Source organism: Urocitellus parryii, chromosome 9 (genome assembly GCF_045843805.1).
Source record: "Urocitellus parryii isolate mUroPar1 chromosome 9, mUroPar1.hap1, whole genome shotgun sequence".
Lineage (NCBI taxonomy): Eukaryota > Metazoa > Chordata > Mammalia > Rodentia > Sciuridae > Urocitellus > Urocitellus parryii.
Genome location: NC_135539.1, coordinates 111,178,944 through 111,198,185, shown reverse-complemented (window position 1 = coordinate 111,198,185; position 19,242 = coordinate 111,178,944). Strand labels below are relative to the sequence as shown.

The following is a 19,242-nucleotide window of genomic DNA, read 5'->3' as shown; positions in this document are numbered from 1 at the left end:
GGGTCAAGCATAGCTTCCTGAGGGATAAAACACTTATAGGTTCCAACATGCCTTGTAATTTTAGTTCTCTTGGAATGATTCGCTGTCATCCCGGGAGAAGCTAGGACTGCATTCCCATCACAGAGAAGAGGGAAGTCAACACTCCTGATGGCCACCTCTCTAGCCTGGGGAGGAGCCCAAGGCCCTGAGCCAGGCCAGCACTTGGGAATTGGCACAGGACACTGTAGTTAGTGGGACTGGAGGGGAGAATAGGGGGAAGGGAAGTCTGAGTCCCTGCAAAGGTAGGCTTGGGAAGTGACCCTGAGATATCCTGCTCAAGGCCCAGGTAGAAAGCACGGTTCCCCATCAGGCAGAATGGAAGACTAGGGAGAGCTCTCTTCAGGAGAGACTTTTCCACATCCAGCCCCTGAGGAAGAGTCCAGGTAGGGTTTGGAGAGGGGACGCAAGCTGCCAGCCTGTAGGATGTGACATAGTTTAGTGCCAGAAGCTAGGATAAGCTTAATAAATAAGGGGTCCTTTATCTAATCACTAACCCCCTCAAAGAGACTTTGGATCAATCACTCTAAACTTTCAGTTATCATTTAACTAGCTTTTAGGTGATGAGCCTATAGAAAGAGTTTACTCTTGTGCTTTTGATTAGTGGCCTATTGATTTTGGAGGGAACACCAGGAACAGGAGTTTAAAGGTTAAGTATTTACTATTCTAAGGTTTTGTTGTTTGTTTGTTGTTTCAGAAGCCCTGGTGATACTAGCTTTCAGTTTATTCCACTATAGTCTTAATTATATTCTATAACAAACTTCACATAAAACCATTCTTTCATTGAAAACAATTCTTTCATTGAAGACAATCTTGGTCCCACTTTCAGGAACTTTCCTAGCCCTCTTTAGTCCAGCCTCGGGGAGGAGGTGGGGGAGCCTGTTGGCTTAGACACATGCCCCAGGGTGTCTAAAAGTGGGACCAAATAAAAATGCTTTGGAAAAATTATCAGGAAAACCCCAGGTATGGGAGACAAATGCAGTCCAACCCTTCTTGGTGGCAATCATGGTCTTTAATTATGAATTAAGTCACATTTCTGATTTGTTAGCAAGGGCCAGCTTGTAGATGCTGGTTGAAGTACAGAGCTCAGAGGAAGAAAGAGCTTTAATTTTAGCTCTTGGGATATCAGCCCCTCCCTGGCACCATCTGACATTCTCTTTCCTTCTCTCCTCTTATAATTCTTCAAACATGTGTTTGACAGCCCTCTTATCTTAGATCCAGGGGAGTGACAGGAAGGGAAGGAGTTATCTTCCCTTCAGGTGAGACCTGGGAAACATCAGTCACTCATCACATTTTCCCTTTCCTCCTCCTTGTTCTATAAACTACCTCTAACAGTGGGGCAGGACTCTTACAGAAAGGTCCCTGGTCAGGAGATGCCAAATCTGGTTGGATACTCATTTATCTTACTGGGTGCCCTTGAGAAAAACTCAGGACCTCAAAGTTCTTGCCTAGGACTGCAAGAGTATGTTCATGATGACTTGTATGTATACTTTAGGACTCCAGGCATTGTATGATGTCACCCATTGGAGGGTGAGGTGAGTGTACCTGCTAAGGTGTCAGGTCTTATGAGTGGATACACACTGGGAGTATCGGGCCTCCTTCAGTGATATTTATTGAGACGTGGCCAACTGGGTTTATGGTATATCTGTCCCATCATCTAGCAGGTTGCCTGGATTCTAGTAAATATTCAGACATGACTTTTTAATGAAGGAAAGAAGAAAGGAAGGAAGAAAGGGAGAGATGGATTGGAGGGGAAAATATCAGTGGCATCCCACCATAAGGGTGTAGGGAGGCCCCAAAGGTTCTCCTTCCTGAAATGAGCTCCCCTCCCAGGTCCCCCTTCTTTCAGAGAGACCCCTCTAAGATCTGAATCCTTCACACTTGAAGTTCTCTCAACAAAAACTAGCTGCAGATGGACACTCCTTGTCCCCACCCCACCCAACAGGAACAATTTGGCCAGGCTTCGTTGTCACTGAGGACAGGACCAGCAACCTCTGAGCACAGGTAGAAAAAGCCTAGGTGGGGGTGAGTGCAGGCAGCAGATCAGCATAATTCTGAAGGTGATTGTCACAGGCGATGGGGCAGGCGGCTGGTGCTGCCCTAGACTTCACTGGGTTCCTCCTGGCCCTGGGCAGCTATCTTGCCGGACTGGAGCAGGAAGGCGGAATACGCCATGTCGGCTTCCTCCTTGGATGACTAGGGGGCAAAAGAAGAGGCATCAGTGGATGAGGGTGGGGCGGGAGGGGTGCTTTCCACATCCGGGATTCATCATCTTGACCTGAGCAACACAAGCTTGTGTGGCCCCCTGTTCTCAGGCCTGCCCTGTGCTCACCAAGAAGCTCTGATTTTGAGAAATGGAAAGTTGCAACCTCTAAAAATATCTCCCTCTGTCTCACTACCTCCTTCCAACACGTGGGGCGGAACCACCTCTGTTGCCCTGGCCTGTCCCCGGAAGCTGTGCCCACACAGTCCATGGGCAAGGTGGCCCAGGCTGGCATCAGGTAAGGTGGTTTGTGTTTTTCTTTCTCCACTAGCCCAGAAAGGTAGCTTTTCAGCAGCCGGTGGGGAAGCTGCCTGTAGCTTTGTGGATACCTCTTGCTAAAAGCAGAGGTGACTGCAGTTGCCAGGGGAATTAGATAGGATAAAAAGCATGAAGGCTTCAGAATTAGAGGCCAGTCAATATCCTTCTAGGAAGCCACAGGATGAGGGTGACATGTAACCCAAAGTCCAGAGTAAGCTCTGGTGGGATTTCACGTACTGTGTACTGCCACTCCACTGGGGTGGGCAGGGCCTGCCAGTCACCCACCACCCATCAAGTTGCCCACCACCAGTGAATGTCTTTCAGGCCCAGACAAAGAGCTGGTGCTGAGCAACTCTCAAGGGAGGGTGGGTGACCTAAGGGAAGTCCAGGGGTCCCGCAGCCCAGAAAAAGCATCTCCCAACCTGCCGCAGGCTGCCCGGACCCGGGTCGAGCGAGCTGGCTGAGCCCCGTTCCTGCCGCTCGCCGATCACTGCCTGCGGCACCCCTGCTGAGCGATCCCCTGCTGAGCTATCAGTGCACGCCGGCTTGCAATCTTACAGCCCGGTTGGGTACAAAAACACAAGCCAGTCAAACTGAGACAAAGTTTTATTTAGAGAGAGGCCATGTGCGTCCCCTAACAAGTGGGTCCACACGTGTGTGTCTACCTGAGCCGGGGGGGGGGGGGGGGGGGGGGGGGGCTTCCACTTCCCCCGGAACACCCTCCTACCATCCTTTTCCAACCAATGGGAACTCTCCCATTACAAGAGTGACATGAGTAACCTGAGTCCTGAAATGGGCCCAGCTGAACAGCATGAGTCCAAATACCATATGAATGTGAATTGCTGGCTGGCAGTCAATAAAATCCAAAGGTGCCTGTATCAATATTTTTGCTGTGGCTCCTAACACCAACCCCCAGCTATTGACATGTGATCTCCCTCCGCCTGTGCCCACACCTGTCAGGCACTTTTCTTTCTTCTGTCCTGGCTTCCTCCCTCCTGCAGGTTTATAGTCTACCAATGCAGCTGCCTTCTTCCTCAGCTTTATACACAACACCCACAACCAGGAAGCCTTTACCCTCCTGCAGAAAGTCCCCCTGATACTGTTTGTGCCATCTTCCCTGTTCTGGGGTCAGCCTCCATGCAAAGGTGCCCCTGATATCTAACCGTAATTCCTCATCTTGCAATTCCTTGTCACTCTAATGGGGCTCCCCTGCCTCCCCTGGACTCTTACCCTTTTTGCCCTCTTGGGTTCTTCAGGTTCCTTGTTGCCCTCGGGGGTGGCCATGGCCTCTGCATATACAGAGAGTGTGGTTAGCTCTCACTAGCTCCTGTTTCCACCCCAGACTCAGGGTCAGACTAGTTCTTGCTGCATGACAGCGGGGTTGAGCATTCTCTCCACACATACCAGCTTTTTCTTCAAGGATGGTCTCCTGAGCGACTGGAGCGGCTCCCATATTGTCAACGGCACCAAATTCCCTGGAGTTGTCAAAGTCTGACATGCTAATATCCGTCCTGTAGCTTCTAATTGAAAGCCGGTCTGTCCAGGAGAAAGAAGGATTGGTGTAAGGACACGGTTGGGCCAGAGAAGACCAGAGCTACTCCTCTCGAGGTAGCTCTGCCATAGCCCATGGGACAGCTACGGGGGTGGGACCTCTGGCTGCTCACTTCTGCCTCTGACCCAAAGCAGAATGGATCTGAGTCCCTCTTAGTGGATAATCAATACTCCCTGACCTTTGTCATTCTGTGATTCCTAATGCACAGCACCTGTTTTGCCCTCACATCATCCCTATGAGATGGTTATTATCATTCTGTATTGAGCCATGAGAAAACTGAGGCATGAAGTGGGGATGTCACAGAGTCACACAGTCCTTTAGTCACTGAACTAGGCAGATGCCCAGGCCTCCCCGATCCTGGTCTCCTGGCAGCCCTGCCTCTGAACTTAGACCCCAAGCTGATTGCTGTCTTCCAGAGACAGTATCTAGATAGTAGCACCTAATTCATTTGGGAGGACATGGGGGTTTGTCTTTCCCAACTCACTTTCTCAGAATCCTTTGTGCAAGTCAATGGAGAGGCCACCAAGTCTACAGGACACTGTGGTGGCCTCCCGTGTGGGCAGCTGAGCCAGGGATGGAGGTGGGGTTGGAGAACATCCTGGGCACTCACCCACATTCTTCCGGTGCCGGGCTCTGGCCACCCACACAGCCACAGCCCCCGCTGTCAGAACCAGGCCTAGAGGCACCAGGGTGGACAGCAACACTTTGGAGCTTCTGCTTTGTCCCTCAGAGCTAGAAGAAGGGTTAAGTCAATCCATCACTGGAAGGGAGACTCAGGAGCTGCCGGATGAGCTGGCAGGTTGGCCCCAGCTAATGTTCTTCCCAGGTTAATCCATTCCACCCTCCTGACACAGCTCCCGAGCTCTGTTCTCCTAAGAAACCTTCCCAGACTCATAAGGCAAGGCATGGACCTTTCCTGCATCCCAGGCTTGGAAGCTTGTACTAAAGTATAAACACTGCTCTGGCCATGTGAGAAGGACTGAGGGCACAAGGGACCCACAGCCCCAAGCTCAAGCAGAGGCAGTTAGGGCTGCCTCACTATTAAAGAGATATTTGGAACTGGTGGCCCAGGCTCAGGACTTTATCTGTGCTCAGAGTGAGGAGTCTCAGTCTTTCCTCACCTGCTAGTATCCGAGGATGCTCTGATCCCAGGTTTTTGGTTTCCTGTATCCTCTACCACCGCTCTTTCTTCTGCAAAAAGCCTGGGATTCACAACAGCTTTGTTCTCAATCACTCTAACAGTGGGCTCCGCCACTTTCTCCTCAGCCCCTGGATTTGTGTTGGCTGGGCTGACCTCACGGGACCCTGGAGCAGAGAAGAGCAAGGACTCAGTTAAGTCCCTCCCACCCGCCCCCACTTCCCCAGTGTTCTTACTCCCATAGGTTAGGGAGCCTGAGGACTGAAGCTTCATCAGAAATCACAGGGTTAGAGTTAGAGCTCACGACTGTTAGGGTGGGACCAAGATTGACATTAGAAGCAGAGGAGTGGTGGCCTTCTCTAGCTTGTCACAGATGATCTCTGCCTCATTGCTACCCAAGTTGTTTCCATAATCAAGACTCCGTGTCATGGATCCAGCTGTGAATAAGGGCTCACTCAACATCTGGGGACAGGGAGATTTTTCACAAGTTGAAACCCTGCCCGAAGCCTCCTAACTGCTGGGCAGTGCTGCCTCCTGGTGGTAGCTGGGTGGTGGTGGCCCCCTCAATGAACCAGACCAATAGGAGGACCCAGACACAATGGGATATCGAGGAGGTCTAAAAATACCCTCATTAGGGCAAAAAAAGAGGCTGGAAATGCAGATCTGCTGGATGAGGTCATCTTAGTTTTCTTTCTTACTTTTTTTTTTTTTTTTTTGGTGTTGGGAATTGCAACCAGGGCCTTGCTTGTGCTAAGCACATGCTCTACACTAAGCTAATCTTTGCCCCATGCCTTAATTTTCTTGATCAGACCTTGCAAATGAAGGTATTTGGTCCCACTTTTGAGGGCAGGCTTTGATAGAGGGCAGGAGGATGAGTGAGTATATTGCATGTGATAGTGAAATTTCCATCTTTCTAGTTACAGAATGCACTTTGGTTTGATTTGAAGGGGCAACCACGGCACTTATCTTAACTGCTGAGGTTAAACAGCCAACTTACTATTTTTATATAGTTTATATTTCTATTTGGGATGCCCCTTATGGAGAACTCCCAATTGTCCTGCACCCACACACACACACACACCTCATCCAGTTTCTGATGCCAAACCTAGGGCCACCTGTGGTTGAGAAATTGTCAGGGACTTTTGAGTGGTCCTCCTTTGGGGTTCCAGAGAGCACAGGCCCTCCCCTTGGAGACTCACCCACTGCCACCTGCTCAACTGCCACATAGACTGCTGCAGTCTCTCCATAATTGTGGTCTTTTCTCACGCCACACCAGTACCAGCCTTCATCCTCCTTGACAACTGAACTCAGGGTCATGGAGATGAACCGGTTGTTCTGGTCACAGGTCACAAGGGCCTGGCTGGGGCTTTTGTCTTGGCTGGGCAGCTCCCTGCATTCGCCGTTGCTCCACTTGCACCAGTACTTCTCAAAGGCGTAGTATTTGCAGGGGAAGTGGCACTTGAGCTCGAGACTCTTCCCCAGCACAGCGGTCACATTCTCCGGTACCTTGAGGCTTGGTTTTCCTGAGGCAGGGAAGGAAGAAGACATAGGCATAGAAATTGGCATGTGGAGATGCTGCAGGAAAGTGACCATGGTGGTGATCTTTGTCCTCATTTCTCCTTTGCATAGTGCTCTAAATAGATTAGGCTAATTACTTCAGCAACAGAATGATGTGCTGTTGTCATTGTCATTACTGATGACCACCGTGATCGGTCCAGAGTCTGTTAAGAGAACACAGAGCTTTGCTCCTTGGTTTCAGTTTGCTTTCCTTACTCTTCCTTGTCTTCTAGACTCACATACAAGAGCCTTATTCAATTTTCTACTTCACCTACTGCAAAAGAGGCCAGTGTTCCTGAAATTAGGAAGTGCTACATGTAGTAATTGGAAGAGTGTGGGGTGCTTGTCATAGGTACCAAAATGTGACCTTTGAATAGGAAGGCTCTCTCCTGGGGACTGTCCTCATCCACACACCAGGATGCAGGTGAGATAGGAGGAACAGTGGCTGGGGAGACTGCTGCTGACTTGAGTGGTCTTAGGGGTCTTTTCCCATTTCTCTTGCCCCTAAGCTCTTACCTTCAACAATCTGGAGTTCTGTTGAGGTCCTCCAGCGAGTATTGCCATCGGTGAGACACCAGTAGAAGCCAGCATCCTGGGTGGTGAGCTGGTTGAGTATGACTGTGTAGGTGCCATTGCCCGGCTCTTTAAAGAGTGCGAGCCTGCCCTCATGCTTTTCCTGAACCTCCCCCTCGCTGGACACCAGCAGTGGGCAGCGGCCATTTTGTGTTCCTTCCCAGCGACACAAGTACTTGATGCTGTTGCTTTCCTTCCGGTCATAGGGGCACAGCAAGGACACAGAGCCTCCTGTCACGCCCTTCACCACAGTGGGATTAGAGGGGATCACGGTCTCTGGAAGCACAAAAGGAGACAGCATGGAAGGGTGGCAGCCAGGAGCAGGCTTGCATGGCCTAAGCAGCTTTTTCCCCATGACTCAACAGGGTGGAGGCCCTCACCTTTCTCAGGAAAAGAAAAAAAAATTCTCATATCACTGAACATAGAGCTAGAACCACCATGACCAGACCTGATGAGCTTCACCACCATTCTGGATGGTTTGTTCCTTTTTCCTACCCCTTGATATAAATTTTTATCTATTTCTTAGCTCATGGCTCAAAAATGACTCAGTGGATTGCAGCTAAATTCAGAAAAGCTATGTAGAATGGGTATGATTTTAATGCAAATTTCACAGCATAGATAATCTGAATAACCAAGGACCCTGAGAGGCATCTCAAGTGGATAGACAGACATCCTCAAAGCATCTAATGCTGAGGTCCAGAGAGAACCTTGGGTGACTGAGGATGTGGAGGAATGTGGCGAGGACCCTGAGCTGGAACGAAAAGGGATGTGCAGGGAATGAAGGCTTCTTAAAGAAAAGTCCCAAGGGCAGATGCTGTGAACTGCAAGTTCTAGTTTGTTGCTTCTCTGAGTACAACTTTATACAGAATGTTGCAGGGATGAAAAGGAGGAGCAGGGATTTAATTGTTTTGCAGTGTGGATGGCCTTCCAATGTATGGCTGAGTGAGCCAGATCATGTTGAATAACAAATAACCCTAAGAAATGTGGGAATGGAAGATTTAGAGGCTAGGGCATCACTTTCCTGGGAAGCTTTGAGGCCAATTCTTCTCTCCTCTGAATGTGTAGGATGAGGTATCTGCCTTGCTCAGGGGTCAGAGGAGGGATCAGGGCCAACCATGGCACCCAAACCCAGATAATCTACAAATCTTGCCTTCATCGGGAGCTTTGCTCTCCATATTCCTATTGACCAGAGGTGGCCACCAAAAGGCCTCTGATAACAGGAAAAGAATGAAGAGAGCACAAGGCAGAGGCTGCTGCATTTTCTAACCTTCCTGTACTGCTGTGTACATAGCATCCAGCTCTGGGGCTCCTAAGCGAATGGATACCATTGACAGATGAATATCGATGAACAGACCCAGGAGCTGGAGCTAAGCTAGTTTCTCACTGCTTGCCCCACCCCTTCTCTCTCCCCATCCAGGGTCTTACCCTCATTGATGAAGAGTTGCCAAGCCTGGATGGGCCAGCCTTCCTTCTGCTGACCGCCAGGGTGCGCTCCGCATAGGTAGTGTCCTGCATCTCCCTTCTTCAGGCCTGTGAGCAGCACATTGAAGAGGCCATTTTCCCTTTGGGTGAGTAGGATCCTGCCCTCAAAGGCTGGATCCCTCTTCCCCAGGGTGTTGATGACCACATCACAGCTTCCTTGGCTGTTTACCCGGCACAGAAATTGCGCCACATTTGTCTCCTCAGGGCCCAGGTCACAGTCAAAGTTCACGGAACCCCTCAGTTCTCCATAAAGCAGCTCAGGTTCAGGCTCTAGCACCTGGAGGTCAATATACTTCTTGTTACTACTGGAACCGTCCCCAGCCTGGCAGATATATATCCCAGCGTCGCTGAGTCTCAGTTGTTTGATGATGACGTTGAACATTAATTGGCTGGTACCCTGAATAACTATACTGGCTCTTCCTTTGAAGTTGGGGTTCACATAATTGGTGTTAATGACTAGCTCGCCTGTCTCCTTGAACAAGTACTTCATTTTCTGAGAATTCTCACGTTTGAAAGGGCAGTTGATGGTCACTGTTCTACCCAGGTCTACTGTGTAGACTTCAATGTCATCTTGCGGGTCAGGACCTGAAGGACGAAGGGCAGGGGAAAAGTTGTGATTTCGTTTTCTTAGAACATAGGGTCCTGTGCTGTTCCCAGTGAGGGTCTGGGTGGGCTGACAACAAGGAGTGCCCTACTCTCCAGAGGGATGCAGTCAGAATATGTCTGCTGGGACTCAGAAGATGATACCTGAAAGTGAAGCCTTAGAAGCAAACTTTTTCTCTGACCTTCTCCTGCCCTCCTGCCTCCCACCCTTGTTTTTCCCAAAGGCAAGCCATAGAAACTAGAATTCCTCTTTCTCAAGGCAGGCCTTAGAAACTAGGACCCCTTTACCCCAAAGTTATTCACAAAACCTAAAAAACATTACTCTAACTTTCCCCCCACCTTTGTGTGTAACAACTGGCCATAAGGAAATTCTCTGATAGAGCCTAGATTGCCATAAGACCCTCATTCTGAGGGTTCCTGGCTCATATCCTGGAGGAAGAAATGCTAATACTGAAGGGCCAGGAAGAATTTGAAGAGTCAGGCCCTCCTGGGTTTCCGACTCTGTCTACTACGATTAGCTCATGCCCTTTTTGTCCCGTGACATTCCCACATGGCCTTCCCTGCTTCATGGAACCTAAATATAAAATCAGACAACTTTCCCTATATGTTTGGGTGTTTGTTCTGAAGGTTCGGATGCATGTGAAACTTTCATTCAATGAATTTGTTATGTTAACCTGCCTTTTACTATAGAGGTGTCGACCATGATCCATACGATGGGTGAGGACAGGGATAACCGCCTTCCTCCCCTCCATCGTCTCCCCCATGATGCCTCCACCTAGCTGATACTAATCTCTCCCACCTCCCTGCCTTTCTTATGTTTGAATTGGTCCCTTCATTGGATCTACTGGAGATCTAATTATGTTCTCCACAGACTGGAGGGCAGAAACGTATTTTTCTCATATTTGAGTCCCCAGCACAATGCCTATTCATAGTAGGTGCCCAAATTCACACGTGAGGAAATGAACAGAATGAACGTAATAACAGGTTGGTGAATTGCCGTGCATTACAATAGATATTTCTAAAAATTAAAGCAGTTCAATGGTGGGGTGGGCTGTCTTGTGAAGCATGTGTGTTTCTGTTATCTAAAGTGTTTAATCAGAGCCTAGATTCCCCTCGTCTACAGTGTTCTTCTGGGTATCTACACAGGGAGAACTCTGAGCGCTCTTCAGCTCTTAGGATTCCATCACAATTGGAACCATCTCTGTAGAAAACGGACCACGGCACACACAGCCCAAAGGAGCAAGACATACCCTGAAGAGTCCCTCCAAATTTCCTTCTTGAAGACTCTTTGTCCTTCAACTTGACCTTGACTGTCCCTAGTGCTCTCATGGTTACACTCTTGTCATTAGTGCCTTTCTGTTTCTCTCACTAATCGGCACAGGCTTGTTCAGATGCCCCTGACTTCAGGACCCCGTCTTTGGTCAAGAACTGAGATTCTAATTTATGCTGACAGTTCTGACAGATGAATGGATCCCAGGTTAAAGAATAAATCCTCATTTTTAAAAGAAACCTTCTGGTGGCCCAAGACCTCGATCTAAAGGGTGCATTAATAGTAAGCATTTAAGGATCCTTGGAAATCTTTTTGTGTCTTTTCTTTTTCTTTAGGCTGGTAGACCCCTTGTTCCAACTTCGATAAATGTAAGGAGAGAAGTTGTCCTCCTCATACTTCTAAGCTAAGCCTCAGTAAAGCCCTAAAATGTTACAGGCCCAGAAGACTTAGGCCCCCAGGTAAATGTCACCTGTCTCCTTTCTGTGTCCTATTCTGAAAAGTTTGCTTTGGAAGGGAGGTGCTCCCCACCCCAGGCCAGGACCCCCTTCCTATCAGGGGTCCTTCCTCCGGCCTTCCCATTGCACCTGAGGTGACGCCCTCTCACTTGCCCCAGAAGCCCACAGCACCCGGAGCCTTACCCTCGGTGACCTCCAGGCTTACATCGAAGGACAGGCCTCGGCTACTGATGCCCAGACCACACTTGTAGCGTCCAGAGTCATCTCGCGAGAGCTGGGAAATGTTCACCACGAACGCGCCCTCCTCCGGGAAGTTGGTGATGTTGGCTCTGCCCAAGTAGTCCTTGGAGATGTAACCCTCCGAGGAGAGGAGGGTCGTGCAGACGCCTCTGGACCCTTGCCGGCACCAGTACTTCCGGGTGTGCCGGTTGACCGAGGTGGACGGGTAGTAGCACTTGATGGACACTAAGCTACCTTGCACACTACTTACCTCCGCGGGACCAAATATGGGACTTTTCATGAAGACCACTGTGGGAACAGAAGACGGAGGCTTTAAGACACCCTGGGGGTGGGGGTTTGGAGGGTGGGTAAAAGATTGGTGAAGGGATCCAGACAGCTCCCCCAAAAGATGCAATTTCTACCTGTGGATATTTACAAGATACAAGTATATAATTGCTGTAGTGGGTAAAATGATTTCTTAACCACTATTAAATTCTAATGTAATTCAATCGCAATCTTTTAAACACAATTGTTGAGTAACTTATGATATCTTTTATTTTTCTACACTCCCCTTTTGTAGGGTACTGTATTTATTCCATTTCTTATTGCTATTTCCTTATATTTTAAAAAATACTTTGTAGACGATTTTCTTTTTTTTTCCATAAAAAAATATTAAGAGCTGGGAAAGGTAATCAAGTCACACCAAATCCCATGGTAACTCATAAAGATGCTTGGTTTGAGGTCAAATTCTTTTTATTCCCAGAGAAGACCTTCACCAGACCCTGACCTTGAAATGAGGAATTGCCATTCCTGTTTCTGATTCCCGATGCTCACTAAGCCTTTTTCAGATATGATGCTTCTGCATTACGTCCTTCTCTAGGGAGTATGAATTTGGAGAGGGACATCCCTGGGGAGTGTGATTTCAGTGTCCTCAGGGAACTGGATTCTGGAGGGGGTCAGATGAAGGACATGGAACCCTGGGGATTTGGGACCTGGCAGACACACCTGGGAAGACAGCCATCAGGCAGGTGAGCAAGAAGAGCCTCATCGCTGGTGGCTCCCGTGGGGGCTGTGCCACTCAGGCCAACTTCTTTTGTGAGATGCTGAAAAACAATAACCACAGGGAGATGAAGCTCCTCAGTCTTCAAAGATGAGATGACCTTAGAGTTTCCATAAACTCCATTTCCAGCAACTGACATAAATTCTGCTAATGAATGAATGAATGGCTGAAGTTTTATCATCCTCTACTACTTATTGGTCCTCAGTAGTTATAAGTAGCTTCAGTCTTCTTACCTAAGCTGCACGTTCCTTTTGTCTAGGGCTATTGATGACATTCTTTTGTATCTCTGTCCAGGAGATGTGGTATAGAGACCTTAGGACTGGCTCTCTGATGATTGGTTACTATCAAGAGGTGGCCTCATTTTTGTCAAAACATCAGCCCTCCAGATATCTCTGGGAGGTGGAAGAGGCTGGCATATTTTTTTGGTGTGTTCAGATGAGTAAACTGACTCCCACAGAGGAGGTCTAATAATTTTGAAGGTTGTAAATATAATGAGGGGGCAAGACATCACCTTCACTAATTGTTTCTTACCATGTCCAGGGCACTGTTACATAATTTATATGTGTTGTCTCATTTAAAACTTGATAACCCTATGAAATAGGTATTCTTACCACATTTTGCATCAGTGGAAATGAAAGCTTAAAGGTTAAGTGCTTTACTCAAGGTCACACAGGGATTAAGTGTGTGTGGATGGGCAGAGTCGGGCTTGAGCGGGAAGATCTGAAGCCAGCTTTCTGACTCCAGGGTCTGTGCTCTGGGCTACTCCACAGCAGGATATCGCAGCCCAAGTGTGATAGCATGTTTACACCTGGTGGTTTGCAGGGCCTCGATTGCTTCTCAAACCCAGTCTTTGACGCTATTCATTTGAGCTCTATAACTTCCTTGAACCAAAACAGACATCATCACAACCATGATGTGGATAAGAAAATCAAGGTTTTAGGATGCTGAGTGATGCCCAAGGTTTCCCAGTCATTTGGTGATGGCAGCAGAGTTAAGCATGTAGATGTTAAGATCTTTGTAATCATGCCTGTAAGGCCTACCAGAAACCAACAGAGAATCTGAGGCAGCCCTTGTAGATTTTGTGTCCACCACCAACACAGCCCCAAGAGGCTTGAGGCCCAGGACCCCACCTGACTGCAGCTCTCCTCAAGATCCAAATTGCAGCCTAGAGAAGAGAAGAGGAGAGGAGAGAAGTCCCCACATCCCAGCGGACTCTGACAGACTTTCAACTTTGGAATGTATATGACAAAGAGCGTTAAAAGAGAAAACAATAATAATAAGCAAGGGCGGTAATGAGCACCCATAAAGATAGATAAGGGAGCTGTAGCAAGAGGGAGCTGGGCATTATCTCTCCTCACTGCCTTGGCCCGGGCTCCTGTTCCCAGAGACTTCCTTCACAGCTTGAGCCAAAGGCAATAGCATTGTTTATCTTGGTTATTTCTTTTCCGTAGGGGAATTTCCCAGCAAGGAGTCCTCTATTTCCTTGTGTAGATAAAAGTATTTTGTTTCTCTAGTTCTTTGGAAGAGTATGGGAGGGGTTGGGGACAGATATGGATGTCAGGTGGCAACTCTAGACTTTCTTGAGTCCAGCTAATTGCTCTAGACCTTTCTCACCTGATCAATGATAAACTCCTGGAGTGAGACCTTAGCCAAAAACCAGAGTCAGCCTGGATTGAAAGTGCTCAGGGGCTGCTGGCTGGGGGCTACCTGAGTGGTGAGACTCTCCCAGATAGGAGCAGCTGGGAAGCCTGTTGTTTTCTTCTGCAGTTAGGATGGGCTGGCTGCAATGTCCTGGGAAACCTGCCACTTGACATTTGTGTTCAGCCCTCAGCACAGCTGCCGGTGGGAAGGCCAAATAGCACAAAGTTTTAAGAGCCCTAACCTGCAGCAGCTAACCTTTATTCTCATTGCTATTCTCACCTGTAGAAAAGCAAGTTTCCTAATATTTTGTGAGACAGAAGTGGGTCTTTCCATGGGCTCAGCTGAAGACTGCATCCCCTCCTCCTGATTAGTAAAGTGACTTGCCCCATTTTATCAGAGTCAGATGCCAGGGTTTCTAATTTGGTGTGGGGCGCAGTCAGCTCTCAGCCTGCTTTCTTCCCATTCTGTGACTTATTTGGTTGGTGGGACATGTCTGCATGGAAGAGGGACATGCGTGTGCACCCATTACCTTTTGCATATTCTGAAGCCAGAGGTGAAGAGCATTAGGAGTGCATAGCTAGAAAAGCAAACCTGGCAGAGGATGACCTTGGTACAGAAGCAGAGTTCAGTCCCAAGGGACATAGTGGGGAAGAGAGGGCACAGATTCTCTTGAGAACAGGAACTTTTTCTTGCCCAGAGATAAATTTGATAGCAGCTAAAGGACATGTACTTTGAGAATCAGTGGGGACGGCTTTATCTAAGCCATATTTTTCTCCAAACCCAGGAAATTCAAGTTTCCAGGAAGCCTCAGTCACAGGGTGTCTGAAGCGGGATTTAAAAGATTTGCCTAAGGAAGGAAGGAAAGGGCAAAACACTTACTTGGTACCTATTATGTGCCGATGCTTTGCTAGTTTTTTTCCTAATTGATTTCATTCATCAGCACAGAAACCAAGAGGTAGATGTTATTATCTTCTTGTTGAAGATGGGAAATCTAAGGTTTGGAGAGATTCTGGATCCCAAGACCCATGTAAGAATTAGAATTTGAGGATACCACTCCATTATCACTCTTTGAATGGGCTGAAGGATCTGTTTTATTGGGTTCTATGTATGCTAGTACATCATGCTTGAAGGTACCTTATCTGGTCCTTAAACTATGAATCTAATTTTTTCAGTGGTGGGACTGAAATATCCAAATCATTCTCAGCTTACTAAGTTAATGCCTGATACATTTATAAGGTATGTCCCCAGGATCGTGGACATACCTTGTATATCCACCTTGTATAAGGCCCATGGCTTATAGGGGCATAAGCCATGTTGAAAAGTAGAGTTTGTCTCTTATGAAATGAACTTAGCTAACTCCACTGCTGTTAGACTGCTCTTCAGCTCTCCTGGCATGGAGTTCAAACCATCTAATCTCAGGTTTCCTTCTTTTACAAAGGAAGAGGTACCACCAGGGCCTGGGGCCTGGCTGGGCTTCTTGGGAGTCATGTGTTCATATAATGCTGTAGCAATCTGAGCTCTCAATATGCTTAGGATCAGGAGATGGTCAGTGACCTTCTCACGGTCCCAGGAGCTTCAGAAAGGACAGAAAGCACCTGCTAAAAAGACTGGAAGTCAGATTGGCAGTTTCTGAAAGCCCGTGAATGTGAACTTGGAGGAACAGAAAGCTGTGGAATTCAGAGGCATGGGGGGTGTCTGGCCTAGGTAGGAAGGGTTTTTTTTCCTGGCCTGGACTGAACAGCCCCTTCCTCTGCTTCCAGGAGAAGGGGCTGTCTCATCTTCCATGGATATGCGGGTCGAGCACAGAATGAACTTGGAAAGAGTTGACTGAAGAAGGAGCTTCAAGGATGGAAGAGAACACAGAGGTCGAGTTCTGGTCTACCATGGGCTACAAGGAGAGTCCTGTCACTTGGGCAAAATATGCCGGTCAACTCCATCATCTGTAAAATAGGTACAAATAGCCCTGTGTTCTTCTAGTTTGAAGGGCTAGTACTTAGGATGGGAAGATGGGGGGAAGGGTAATGGGATACTGTACATGGAAGCACTTTAGGGTCAAGTGCTCTTTGACCATAAGATATTTTAATTACTTTTAATCACAGGAGGGCAGGAAGGGTCTGTACACTTGACTTTCATGGTTGTTGTGCACTTGACTGACAGTGGCACAAAGCACTCAGCGTGGTGTCAGCTCTCACTTGGTGGCTATGTGATTTGGGGTAGACTATTTAAACCCATTGAGCCTCAAGCTTCTCTTCTGTAATTGTACCTCGTGCAGAAGGTTGCTATCAGGATAAAATTGAACAACATATATGAAATCCTTAGCATGGCAACAGACTTTCAATTCTTTCTCCCTCTCCTCTCTCAAACAAATGCAGCCTTCTCTTTTTTCCTGTCATCAAGTGAGAGGAGAATGGAAGGTTGCTTGGTGGGCATCTTTTCAAGACAGGGAATGAGCTCTTCAGGTTGGGCCACGATGGCTGAGAGAGGAGACAAGCACTGTGGACTAGCTTATAAGGAAGACCGAAACACCACCTTTTTCTGAGTGTTTTATATGTGTTAACTGGGTTAATCATCACAGCCACCATAGAAGGTAGAATAAAATGGGAAACCCCACTTCACAGATGAGAGGTCGAGGCACAGAGAGGTAAGGGTTTCTAATGGGGGGGGGCACGCAGAAGCAATATTACATAGCTTCTAAGTGACAGATGCAATTCTGGACCAAGAGCGAAGGAGCTTAGCTGCTCTGCTGTACCCAGGGGTCTTGTTGGTGAGAGGAAGCAGTGGGGACAGGAACGAGCAGAATCTCCAATCTTAGAGAAAGAGGGTTAGTCCTGTTCTCTCTGCCTTACACAGAAAAGGAATCTCCCATGAAGAGACACTTGGACCCAGAGGTAGGTACCGAAAGAGAAATTTCTTCCTTAAAAAATATTAGCTGCTATTTCCCTGGCATCGACCATGTGTTGGGCACATTACATATGCCTCCTGTGTCTGAATATATCCACCCCAAAGCATCTTTCTACTCTACCACACTGTGTCAATACCAGTGACTCTGAGATCTCAGCTCCAGTCCACCCAGAGAAAGGGCGAGACATAGGTGAGTGTCTCTGATAAACATTATGCTTGGGTAATACAGGGTGAGTATCCTTTACCTAAAATACTTGAGGTTAGAAGTATTTTAGATTTTGGATTTTTTAAAAAATTTGGAATGTTTGCATGTACATAATGAGATATTTTGTACAGCCAACTCTACACATGAAATCCACGTAAGCTTCGTATGTGCCATGTATACATAGCCTGAAGGTCATTTATACATTGTTAGTGCACTTGCATTTTGACTAAAACCTATCACATGAGGTCAGGTGTCAAATTTTCCAGTATGTCAGGTTGACTCTCAAACAGTTTGGTGTTTTAGAGCATTTCAGATTTCAGATTTTGGGTTTAAGGATGTAATTTTTTTTAAAGTTAGGTAAATTCATTTTTTGGTGATATCAAAATCTCACAAATCTCACAATTGCATCTGAATGGCTGTATCGACATGTCATCATTCCTACTCACTGGATGTTTTTTTACATCATTCACATAAGCTCGTGTATTTCCTGAGCTATAAATTGGAACTACCAGGGTCTGGGGTTGTGGCTCAGTGGTAGAGGGCTTGCCTAGCATGTGTGAGGCACTGGGTTCAATTCTCAGCACCTCATACAAATAAACGAATAAAATAAAGGTCCATCAACATAAAAAAACAAAGGAACTACCATACCTATGCTGCCTGTCTCCCAGGTTTGTTGTGGGTCGAATGAAATAAAACCGTGAAAGTCCAGAGTAAGTGGATTTACTAAATGGAAACTGACATGATCATGTTTCATAAACCAAAACCATGGAGATGCAGGGTAGCAAGAGACCAGCAATGATCACAGAGCGAGTTGCTCTCCTGACTTCTGGCTCAGTTTTTTCTGCTCCATCACCACATCCTGGGCCAGGGAAAAGCATGGCTGAGAGCTCCAGCCATGACTTTGAAAGACCCTCTAGTTTCAGCTGACAGGTATCTACCTGCCTGTTCCCAGGCCCCCAAATTGGCATTTTCCCTCTCTAGATGTTAAAGAAGCTATAATTTCTCTAGTGAAGGGACAAAAGGGATATTACACAATATGTGAACTGCCTGAGCATGGAAGGTGGCCCTGCCCAACCTTATTCTGTTACTCTGTTACTCTGTGAGGACCTCATTTTTCTTGCTTGGAGCAAGGGCAGGATGATACTATGATACATACTTATGCTTCAGGTGGAAGGAATCTGCTGAGGCAAAGCTGAATTGCAATTAGAAAGGAATTCAGAGACTCTCTGAAGCCTGAAGGGACTGAGCATAGCCTCTGCAGACAGAAAATTTCAAAGACTAGAAGAGGCTGAGTCCCTGCATTCTATATGCATTATCTGAAACCAGGTCTGTGAGGTGCTCCATAAATCCTGGAGTAATTGAACTATATTTAAAAAAAAAAGACCAATTTCTGTTTTGCTCTAGAGGTCACAAAGTTATTTCACACATATTTTCTTATTGCACCCAGATCCACCCGGAGTGCTAGGTCTTATTTATATTCCCATTTTACAGATTAAGGAACTGAGGCTCAGAGAGATCAAGTGTTTTGCCTAAGGTCACAGTTAATAAACAGTGGAGGAGTAAGGGAATCTGGGGACGGAGCTTAATGGGAAGAACGACATATGGTGACCACACATTTTCCTTCTTGTCTGTTAGTATTTTGCAAAAAAGGATGGTGGGGGGCTTCTCCACCCATGTCTGTCCTTACTCGTGCCTCTGGGAAATGCACCTTCCTCCCCACCTCCACATACAGCCACCCAGTCTGCCCCATTGTCCCCCTCACTCCAACCTTGTGAGGTGTGTGGGACTGAGCTACCATCCCAGGTAGCATCCTGCCCGGGATCCCGGAGCAACCACACTTACATTTAGCTACTTCCTCCTCTCCTGTTGATCCAGCTTCAGGGTCACAGCCTGCCGGCCAGTCCGCGTAACCCCTGCCTCTGTGGAAGCTGCCAGCTGGGCACTGGATACTGCTACCAAAACTGAAACTGTGCTCAGGACTTGACCTACACCTGGGCTCTTAAAGGGCCACTCTCCCATGGGCACGGCG

The 19,242-nt window shown here is 47.5% G+C and overlaps 1 protein-coding gene across 1 annotated transcript; it reads right to left on the bottom strand.

Annotated features, from left to right (window-relative positions):
* Positions 1-1,100: 1,100 nt before the first annotated feature.
* On the bottom strand, positions 1,101-19,102 carry Pigr (polymeric immunoglobulin receptor). Its single transcript, XM_026387498.2, has 11 exons — positions 19,056-19,102; positions 12,412-12,509; positions 11,371-11,715; positions 8,803-9,444; positions 7,321-7,653; positions 6,447-6,770; positions 5,231-5,414; positions 4,720-4,841; positions 3,962-4,093; positions 3,788-3,846; positions 1,101-2,232 (listed from the first exon to the last, which is right to left on the bottom strand). Exons 2-11 carry the CDS (start codon positions 12,452-12,454, stop codon positions 2,137-2,139), a joined length of 2,280 nt encoding a protein of 759 aa, XP_026243283.2. The 5' UTR covers positions 12,455-12,509; positions 19,056-19,102; the 3' UTR covers positions 1,101-2,136.
* Between the last annotated feature and the right edge of the window lie 140 nt (positions 19,103-19,242).

What these genes read in the sequence shown, in the direction of transcription:
- Pigr (XM_026387498.2), bottom strand. Translation starts at nt 12,454, where the DNA reads ATGAGGCTCTTCTTGCTCACCTGCCTGATGGCTGTCTTCCCAG. An exon ending in AAGCCTGGAGGTCACCGAGG is followed by an intron (nt 9,445 to 11,370) that starts GTAAGGCTCCGG and finishes TTCGTCCTTCAG; the next exon opens with GTCCTGACCCGCAAGATGAC. An exon ending in AACCCAAGAGGGCAAAAAGG is followed by an intron (nt 2,233 to 3,787) that starts GTAAGAGTCCAG and finishes TTTGCCCCCTAG; the next exon opens with TCATCCAAGGAGGAAGCCGA.